The sequence below is a fragment of the Apium graveolens genome, chromosome 5 (assembly GCF_009905375.1).
Source record: "Apium graveolens cultivar Ventura chromosome 5, ASM990537v1, whole genome shotgun sequence".
Classification (NCBI taxonomy): Eukaryota; Viridiplantae; Streptophyta; class Magnoliopsida; order Apiales; family Apiaceae; genus Apium; species Apium graveolens.
Window position 1 is genome coordinate 26,713,799 of NC_133651.1, and position 10,193 is coordinate 26,723,991.

A 10,193-nucleotide genomic window follows, 5' to 3' on the forward strand; every position below is an offset into this window, starting at 1 on the left:
TCTAAAAACAAGTAATATACCAGAGTATTAAATCTGAAACTAGAGCATTATATCAGAAGCTTGCATCATTAAAACAAGCCAATGAATCGTACACAAGACTAAACATCCCTAATTCATTGCCTAAAATGTTCCCACATCAATGGGGCATGCAAAGGATGATACTAAATCCAAGGCTCCATTAGGGAATGCCAAAAGGTTCACAGGTGATCAACCGGGACCATAATTATACAAAACATGAAACCAATTACACCATAAGAATAAGAACATAGAATTAAAATCTATTACGTCCAAATTCCTGGCAAACACTCGCTGGGACCTTTTGCTCTAAATCGCCCCTAATCCTGATTGATGATCAAATGAGTCAAAATCAGTTTTACTTGATAACTACTAATATTTTATAATTAGAACTTAAAACAGCACCATCTCAGCTGGAAATACCTACAATGCCGTCAAGTCAAGTACCAAGTGCTCACGCGAAATAGCCTTTAACAACCATCACTTATTCCTGAGGTCAATCATAAGTCATAACCAACATCAACTTGCACGGCACTACCCTTTCGCCCGTAAGAGTTACTTCCACCTACCCTCGGTTGACCCTGAGTACCCTCTCTGTACCCTGCGCTGCCTGTATTATGCGAGCCAGCTAGGTGCCCTTCAAAACTGTTGGATTGTCCATGGTTGTGTGTTCCAACAGGCTGGTATTCATAATGAGAATTACGTGGCTGCCTTTCTCTGTTTCCAGGTACACGGTGATGCCTGTTATCTTGCCCACCAGAATTCCAATCTTCACGTGATTCCTTCCCTCTAACAGACTGGTTATTATGGTTTCCGTGCTTACGATGCCCCGAAAAACCACGTTGTCCAAAACGCATTTCTCCACTTTCAGTATGGCCCAGTTCATCCATGCTACCATGACCATGCCTCTTATGGGGTTGAACACGTTCTTTAGCTGCGGCAACCTTCTTTTCTCTCCTTCCTTCTGGATATACAACATTCGTAGATTCTCCAACACTCTTATTTTTGGACAGGGAATGATCATAATGAAGTTGAGGAATAACCACAGCTTGGTCTTTATTCGTTGCTACAGAAGCATCTCCAGTGAAGGGGGCAGAATCTTTTCTTGTGCCCCGACCAACTCCTTCAGAAACATGTATACCTCCACTAGACCTCCTTACAGTCTGAGCATTAGCATAATATGCCTGGGATTTTGGTTGCCAAAGAGATGATGTCTGTTCCCCATTTCCAGGGTATTCTGTGGCAGAACTTCTCTCTTGTTGACTGTTCTCGAGGGCTGCAGATTGAATTGGCTTTTTATACATCTCCCCACCATTATTGTTTTTCTGATCAACATCATGTTTATTTGCTATGTTTTTGTGACTTTTGTAAGGCTGCCGCTTACCTTTGCCTTTTACTACACCTTGATCTTTCATCCCCAAACTAGCATTGACAGCTGCAGTAGGTTCCTCGGGCATGTTCCAACCATCAGAAGGGTCCCAAGCATCAGAAATGATAGGTTCAGGTATAAAGGACTCCTGTTTGTCATTATATTGGTGAATATTCTTGCTTGAATTCGAAGATGAACCCATGTGAGGATGTGATGATTCTGTTGAACCACGATGCTGATGCTTCCATCCTCCATGCGCTCTTGCATGCTTACTGTGCCTACTGTCTCCGATATTGGACTCTACTGCACGCACCACATTTTCAAGTACTGATGGATGAGAACTCTCCTGGAGACTAGATTCTTTTCTGCCAGCAGTCTCATTCAATGTAGTCTGACCAGCAGAAGATGATACCGAGTACTGGATGGTTCCCTGCTGGGCTAGCTCTTTTGCCACTTGCTTTGGAACATATCTCTCCATTTCTGCCCTTTTGCTTTTTATACTATCCTGACCTAGACTATCTTTCTTTGTTGTCACTGCAACAGAGTCCTGTGCTAATTTCCTGTCGGCTTCATCTGCACCCTCAAGTCTATGGTGGGAACGCACTGGAGCCCAGATAGTAGCATCGTGTCCATGAGATCTATCAGCCACCTTGTTAGATTGTGCATTTCTTGAAATCCTGCGATGAGGCTGAGACTTCAAGTGGTAATTTACTTTAACATGAGGTTCATCACTAACTAAGGAGCCCTGCTCTGGATATTGTTCTACATCCCCCTTCACCGCCTGAAAAGAATTAGCATCCACCTCGCTTTGAGAAGCTTTTACCTTTCTACTTTCAAGGAAAGCTTTATCAGAATTAGGTTGGTTGGACACCTGTAATTGTGAATTAAAACCTGGTAGAGGATTCTCGTGCTTGTTCTTAATCTTAACAGACTTGGTACCTCTCTTCCTCTGAGGTGCTGAGACCTCACGTACAGTATTAGAATTTTCAGGTAAAGTAGATTGCTGACTTGAAATGATTCCTTCAGGAACAGCCTTAGAATATGAAGTACCCTCAACTGCCACAGTTTCGTGGATATTTGCTATTCCAATTGTGCCAAACGAAATCAAACCCTCTGGATATTGGTTTTTCATTTGAACATTTTGCATCATTTTGTAGCTTGTCTGCTCATGCTTAGAGGAGCTACTTTCATCAACATGGGGAACAGCTTTGACATCAACATCAGCAGCACCAGCCGAATCTTGTTTCAATGGCGAAGTCCGGGAAGCAGTAGCCTGTTCGACAATCTCAGATCTGTCCAAATGCAAATTTTTGGATATAACAGCACTTTCTGGGACCCTCAAGGGGCTCTCAATAATAGGAGCAACTATATTAGAGCTTGAAGCCACAACTGGATTTGGTGCATCGTTTTTGGGAGCACTCTTTACAGGTTCAGCAAGGATCTGCAACTCTTTCTGAACTGCAGTGATGTCGCTAATTGCTGGAGCTTTTTCCAATTTCTCTGTCAAAACACCCCCAGTCTGGCTACGCCTGTTCAACTCTTCTAATTTAGCAAGAGCTTTTGCCTTCTGCTCCCTTATTCTTTCTTCCTCTTCCTTCTGAAGTTGTATTTTACGTTGCCTTGCTAATTCTTTATACTTTGCACGCTGATACATTATACACAGAGTCATGTACATTAAAAGCAGCATATAACTATAAGGAACTTAAAAAGAGTTTAAACAGTATATTACCTGTGCCTGGGTATCACTTGGATCAAGAATTGGGGTTAGAGATTCACCAACAACCTTTCCAGAAAAACTTGTCACAGTCATCCCAGAAGCCTCTGCATGAGCATGATGATCACGATTGTTTGCAACAGAAACAGGCCCTACATATGGTGTTGGGATTGCTACAAGACCTTCTGCGGCAAGGGGTTTCTTCCGCCAAACATCGGCATCGGCGCTAGCCATTTCTTTAACATGGTGCTCAGGCCGGCTTTCCACGCCATTATCAGCTCTCCTGTAAACTCATAAATAGTTAATGCACCAAAATGGAATTGATAAACAACTTAAAAGGAGCATGATAATCAAGAAACCTTAAGTTGGTAGTCCCAACACCCGATCGACTAGATGAATGGATTACATCTCGAGAATTAGGTCTTTCAGCACATTTGCCAAAAGCACTGACATCATCTTTCGAGGCATTAGAGATTTTATCAAATTGTGTCATATTCATATGTTCTACCCTGCTGGATGCTGATGCAACCTCCTGGCGGTAATCAGAAGCTCGAGCCTTGGCATTCAAACCTTCAATTTTCTGTAACAAAGTTGAATCCTTTGGGGCAGCTGCAAGTACATGAGGAACTTCTGGATAAGAATATGGTGCACATGCGGTCTCGGATTTTTTCCCCCGATTCCAATTAACGCGGTCAATTGTTTCAGGTGACCTTACTCCGGCTGAGTTCAATAAATTTACTGTTCCGTCATATTTTCTTGAAGAAGAATATTCGCTGTGTGCTGATCTTCGGGAATGCATCTCGTCCCTTCTACTATCAGTTCCCCATTCTTTATTGCGAAAAGGTGCCCTCTGTTGGCTCCCCTTCTCTGGTAAAGAGACATTTCCTGGGGCAGTATTCTCCCAGCTTCCTTTTTCACCTTGGCCATCCAAGTCATTATGTTGCTTAGTAAGAACTTTATATGGCCCTCGAGGCTCGTCTGAATTGACAAATTCTACTTGCTCATGTCCCCCAACCCTGCCATGGGTATTGCTATGATCAGGGGTACCCTGAGCTGGAAACCTATTAAAAACAGGGGGGCCAGTCGACATCCCCATTAATGGAATATCCCGTTCCCTGGGATTATAGCCCATCGGAGCATTGTAATAATTATCATATGGAACTGGAGGGTAGAACCCAGGCCTGATTGGCATACCTGGATGCATATAAGCATCAGGAATCTGAGGCCTGTACATATCTCCATTTTTTGGATGATGGCCTCTTGGGCCATTTGCTGGGACTTGCTGGGGAACTGCCTGAGAAATTCCAGGTGGCATCTGAGGCCGATAATAAGGAAAAGGTTCAAGTGGAAAGCCACCTGCAGGAACAGGAGGTCCATATGGTTGACCTCCCGGAGGTCCTTGTTGACCTCCTGGAGGTCCTCTATACCATACCCCAGCAGGAGAATTCATTGGAGGACCACGCCAGGTATCAAAATGCTGAGGAACATTTGTATTCATGAAGTGTTGGTGGTAACCCCCTTGCCAGCTATTTGAGTTAGGTTCAAATCCGTCTTCAGCATGTCGGGTGTTATCTCTTTTCCAGGTATTTGTGTTTCCACCCTTTACATCTGCATTTCAGGAAGTTAGAAAGCGATAATGAAATCCTAACATGCGACAAAATTGCAGAAGGGAAGACTTTAATTAAGTTCAGAGGCACAACCAGATTCAGAAGTTACAGTTTTTTCATATCCTGCTGCTACTTCACCAGGAGATGATCTAGGGGGATCATGTGCACCATATTCTGCCATTACACATCAAAGAGCAGTCAAAACATGTCATGACGCATTATTAGCTGCAACTATCAGATTTCACTCAATAATAGGCACCTAACTGACATATACTTTAGCAGACAGAAGATATCTTAAACAAGGTCAGTAATAGTAGAAAGTAATCTGAAGGCGTACAGTTTACTTGTAAAACAATATAGACACTCAAAGTCTCAACTAGTGTGTCAATGTGACTTAAGCTCTCCCACTGACTATCCAATTAAGAAAGAAAAAAACTAAAAAGATACATTTTCACCAAGTCAATTTAATATTTAACTATTCTTACTATTATTAGTTTTTTTTGGGGGGGGGAGAGGGCTAAGCATGTGGCTATAGCCAGAAATAAGGTGTAACAAAATTGACACAAAAGGTCTGTTCTGGTCTTTTGAGAAGATCACATGTATTAGTGTATTAGTAGTTCAGCTTATAGAAAAAGAAGTGTATGGATTGGAAGTTAAGTAGAAACTAAGTTCTATAGAAAAAGAAGTATATGGATTGAAAGTTAAGAATACATTAAGTTTTGAGTTATCACAGCTCACTACATAGCCATTCAACCACAAAAGAATCTGAGCAACACAACCCAATAGGATGATTAGACAAATGAAAAAAATACATAACACTTGAGCTAATTACCATGTAAGTCGGAATCCTTTCCAGAATTGTCTCTCTCTGAACCAAGAGTTGGAAAATCTCCAGAAGTTAGTGAAAATCCTTCGTTCTTGGTAGATGCTATTACCTGTTGCGTATTTGGGAGAACAAAAAGATCAGTCCGCAATAAGAGTTGCATCCCATGTACCAATAGAAATTAATAGGTAAATTACATAATAAAATTTTCCTTGCATTAAATTTCTTAACATAGATCCAGCATACCAATTTGTCCGAAGTCCCTGTTCCTCCCCAAGCTGCTGAACTATCAGGTACATGTTCAGCAAATCTAGACAGCTGTGAGCTACCAGGTCTTGTTTCTGCACTTTGAGGTCGCAATGAGGTCAATGATGTTTGGTTTGACGTCAAAGCTCCAGAAGCTGATGATGGCCGAGAACTAGAACCCCAAGCACTGGGGACAGATTCCTGCATTCTATCACTGCCCGCAGTTGATGGCCGAGTGCCACTTCCACCAGACGAAGGGCGACCACCAGTGTGGCTTGGTGAACCATTGGATAAATCGCCACTTGGAGATTGCACCGAGGAACCCCATGGATTCGAGGCAGAAGACGATGGCCGACTTCCCCAACTGAGACTACCCCTATGAGAAAGTGATGTGCTAATAAGTTCCTCCTCCATGATTTGTTAATCAATCAATTGATTATTTTGTGGGAATTACAACAAAATATCAGTCTCCATGTCTCTATATATATTTTAAAAAAATGTATGTGAAGAGAGTATTTCGAATTGTTTAAGCTGTACTTACTTGGGAACAATTTCCACATTGGGATCAAGCCCGTGATTTTCTAACCTTAAAAAACATAAAATCGATATGGTTTTAGAAATTAAACCAATGTAAGTGAAAATATAACAGTGAATAAGCTACAAGTATAAGTATACCGTTGACTAGGTAAGTTTATAGGTTTCGGAACAGCAACCTTCCCCAAAACTGTCATCCCGCCTCTTCTTGCAGAGGCCCACCTACGATATAATTAAATTACACAAATGCAAACAACTAAGCATAAATGTTGATCAACATTGGCTGGAACTTCAAAACAATATCAATCCATTGGATATCGGCCTGTAAAGACTGAATCATCTAAATACACACCGAAAAAGGATATTTATAGCATATTTAACACATGGAAGATCACGGATATTGATGTCACATACATATACTGCACTTGCTGATTATTTTAGTGGGAAAAGATCCACTTAGAAACAGCAAAACTACTGTCCTTATAATGACCAAGGCTAGTCACCTATATATGTATATAATGCTAAAACTGCTGGAAGTTAAAGCTTTAAGATATAAACCTGAGGAAACAAGTATAACCACAAGACCTAAAAAAGCATTATCGATACTTTACGAGACTCACAAGAAGCATTCAAGACACTTCAGTCCACAACAACATAAAATATCTGCTCACCATTGTGATTAATATGCACTATTATCAAGTCAAAATCACAGATTCTGAGCCCAACACAGAACGTCTAAAAATGAGGTATATATGCTGCCTTTGGAACATCAAAAGGCGCAGAAAAACCATGAATACACAGTACCCACCTTCTTAGGGCAGCAAAATACTGTGGGTCTTTGATATAATAACCTTTATTTCTAATTAAAAAATAACAGATACATCTATACTATTATATAAATATATATATATATATATATTCTATGGAACAAAAACTATGACAATAATTATATTTATTTGAACTTTTCACCAATTTCAAACTTCTTTAGCTATTAAAGAGACCATTTTTAGATTTGATGTTCCAATTTCTTCATGTGCTACAGTTCTGATATATAATAGACTCCCAACAAGATAGAACCCGGCTTATAACAATTACAAATGAGAAATAAGCAACATAAATGTAATGTATAAAGTACCTCCTCTCGCCAGCCAGCATACTCGATGTCATAGTTCCAGTGTAGTACTAAGGTCATCCAAACAGAATAAATAGGCCTTGCTACAAAATAGAGAGGTTACAATCATTTACAACAAAGATTTGATATTTACTGATTTACTAATCATGCACACGCATAATAAATGGATATTAATGTATCAAAATATAGCAGTACAATATAACAAATACTTCACTTGAGCAAATTTATCAGGAAAGACCACTGCAATGCTAAAAGTCTAAAACGTAATGTCCAAGACTCCTGTGTGTACCATTGTAACTAAAGGACCCCGTTCTTATCACCACAACTTGATTGAATGTGGTGCTGATTTACAACTGTTCCAACCATTCAGCTTAAAACATTAAACACCGAACGGATACTGTTTGGTTTTGTTCGCTGTTTCTTATTTAAAAGTCTTCAAGTTGGTAAGTATATATATACGTAGGTACCAAATATTTTGACATGCATAGTTAAAGGTATTACTTTATAGAAGTGCCAAGTTCTTGAGCTTTTCTCGCATGTTGATCGGGTTATTGGGTTTGCATGATTTAGTAACTTCCATAGAGGTTTGCTACTTAATTAAGTCGTACGATATTATATTTAATAAGCAGTTTTGATACATATCTCCCATAAAATAAAGAAAGATTTCCAGATTTAATTCAAGACAAATTAACAATCAGACAATGTACTGAAAAAGTACGGTTTGTTATAATTATAAAGAATTATAGTCAAAATATGAAACTAGTATAATGCTAAATGTGAGATACGGTTTATGTCATCTCTTTTGTTCTCACCTATCATTGTTTTTGCGCATTTAAAATCTTCAACTGAATCAAAGATTTCCCCTTCCGCGGGGTGCATTCATGATATACAAAGTTCAATGATTATTCTTTCCCTACCACCTACAACTAACAATTATTTCCAGCAGGAATTTAAAATTCACAAACAGTGCACAGTAAAAAATACTCTTCTTGAGTGGACTTGATCCACTAAAATCCATCAACGGGAAAAAAATCCAGCAAACCCTTTATTCCTTTTCATTTCGTCTCCACTATGGAGACAGGTAACACTTGAACTTCTAAATACAACTAGCAATATATTAGTTTTGCCACTTCAATTTCCGGATATAGTAGTATAAAAGTGATTTACAATCTTCCATCTTCGCAAGTACATACAAATATTCTTCATAACACAAAGCATAAGAAAAACTACGCATTTACGGGCATGTACACTGAAAATCAAACAACAGTCAATACTATAACTTTAGCTTCATTACATATATAACCGGAACTATCAACTTCTGTCAAAAATCATTATCATTAGATAAAAGACTTAAAGTAACTCAAAATCATAATTTACAATCAATTTCAACATTATCAGTAATGAAATGACATAAAAATCAAGCAAGTTCAAATTTTTACGCATAATTAAAACTCGAAAATCCATAAGGTAATACTAGTGACATCGCTGTCTAGCAATTAATCAAAAAATCACACGTATTACTCATTAAAAAAAATGATAACAAGTATCCTTGAAATTAAACCATAATTTAAATTTTGTAAATATGTAACCATAAAAACAGTTATCAATTAATCTCGTAAACCTAAAATCAAATTAATCTCATGTACTTATATACAAATATAATGTTCGCAATCGTGAGATAATTAACACGAAGCACTAACCGAAGAGAGAACAACGATACGGATCCTCGATCTGAGAGCTTCTGAGAGAGAGAGATGGAGGGAGAGAGAGAGAGAGAGAGAGAGAGAGAGAGAGAGAGAGATGTATATGCTGTGTGTGTGTGTGGCGGTGAAAGATGAGAAGGGATCGGGGAGAGAAGGCGAAAAAAGGAGAGAGAGAGAGAGAGACGGGGAGAGATGATGTAAATTGTAAACGTATGTATAACGAGTCGATAACCCAAACCTTGAGCCCATATCATATAGTAAAAAAATAGTAAAAGAACCAACAATACCCCGCAGGGATTATTTCTAAAATAATAATTTTAAAATTTAATTTGAAGTAAAAAATTTAAATATGAAATTTATTTATTTAACATTTTTAATATATGATTTAAGAATATTTATATATATACACATATATAAATCAGTGATATTTTTTAAATAGGTAGTATTTTTTTATTTTTTATTAGACTAAGACCCCTTTATACCATATTGAACTAATTATATTCAGATTTATTTTAATTTAATTTTTTTTAGCCTATATCAATTGTTAAATTTTATTTTTCTTAGCTTCGATAAAAGTATGTATTATTTTGTTTAAGATATTTTAATTATTTTTTATTCTAGTTTTACTTATTCTAGATCAATAATATAATTTAATTTAGTAAGGGTGGAATATTTTATATTATTTTATTTAAACCCGTAACCAGTATACATATTATAATTTTATTTGTATCTATGGAGACCACTATTTAATCGGAAAACTCAGAGAACACCTATGTTTTGCAATCAAAATACTATAAAATATATTATTTTGTGAAGTATGTTCTACAAATATCACTAATTTATTAAAATTATTGAATATCCTTTAAATTTAATAAGTAGAATGTGTATGTTCTGTAAATTATACAAATATTATGGAAACTAAACATAGTTCATAAAATAAAACATTTTATACTCTTATACATGCACTCCATACATGATATTTAAGATTTGAATAAAATAATAATATTTACATAACATGATTCTCAAAATAATATGTTTTGCAATATTTTT

General features: G+C 37.6%; 1 protein-coding gene across 4 annotated transcripts; it reads right to left on the reverse strand.

The window, feature by feature from the left end:
* Positions 1-9,365, reverse strand: LOC141723723 (protein MODIFIER OF SNC1 1-like). Of its 4 annotated transcripts, none has more exons than XR_012576345.1 (11): positions 9,141-9,365; positions 7,444-7,523; positions 6,450-6,530; positions 6,316-6,360; positions 5,775-6,150; positions 5,538-5,640; positions 4,799-4,879; positions 3,458-4,706; positions 3,114-3,381; positions 443-3,029; positions 1-341 (listed from the first exon to the last, which is right to left on the reverse strand). XR_012576345.1 is itself a non-coding variant. In XM_074525597.1 (10 exons), the coding sequence occupies exons 2-10, from the start codon at positions 7,473-7,475 to the stop codon at positions 516-518; spliced, it is 4,749 nt and encodes a 1,582-aa protein (XP_074381698.1). In that variant the 5' UTR covers positions 7,476-7,519; positions 9,141-9,365; the 3' UTR covers positions 1-515. The 4 variants fall into 4 exon arrangements, 2 of the variants coding, with proteins under 2 accessions (XP_074381698.1, XP_074381697.1); XR_012576344.1 differs by having other exon boundaries at positions 439-3,029; XM_074525597.1 differs by having other exon boundaries at positions 1-3,029; positions 7,444-7,519.
* Between the last annotated feature and the right edge of the window lie 828 nt (positions 9,366-10,193).

Coding starts and splice junctions, on each gene's coding strand:
- LOC141723723 (XM_074525597.1), bottom strand. CDS start 7,475: ATGACATCGAGTATGCTGGCTGGCGAGAGGAG. Junction 6,151..6,315: donor AATGTGGAAATTGTTCCCAA/GTAAGTACAGCT, acceptor ACTTTCTCATAG/GGGTAGTCTCAGTTGGGGAA. Junction 5,641..5,774: donor CAGGGACTTCGGACAAATTG/GTATGCTGGATC, acceptor AATACGCAACAG/GTAATAGCATCTACCAAGAA.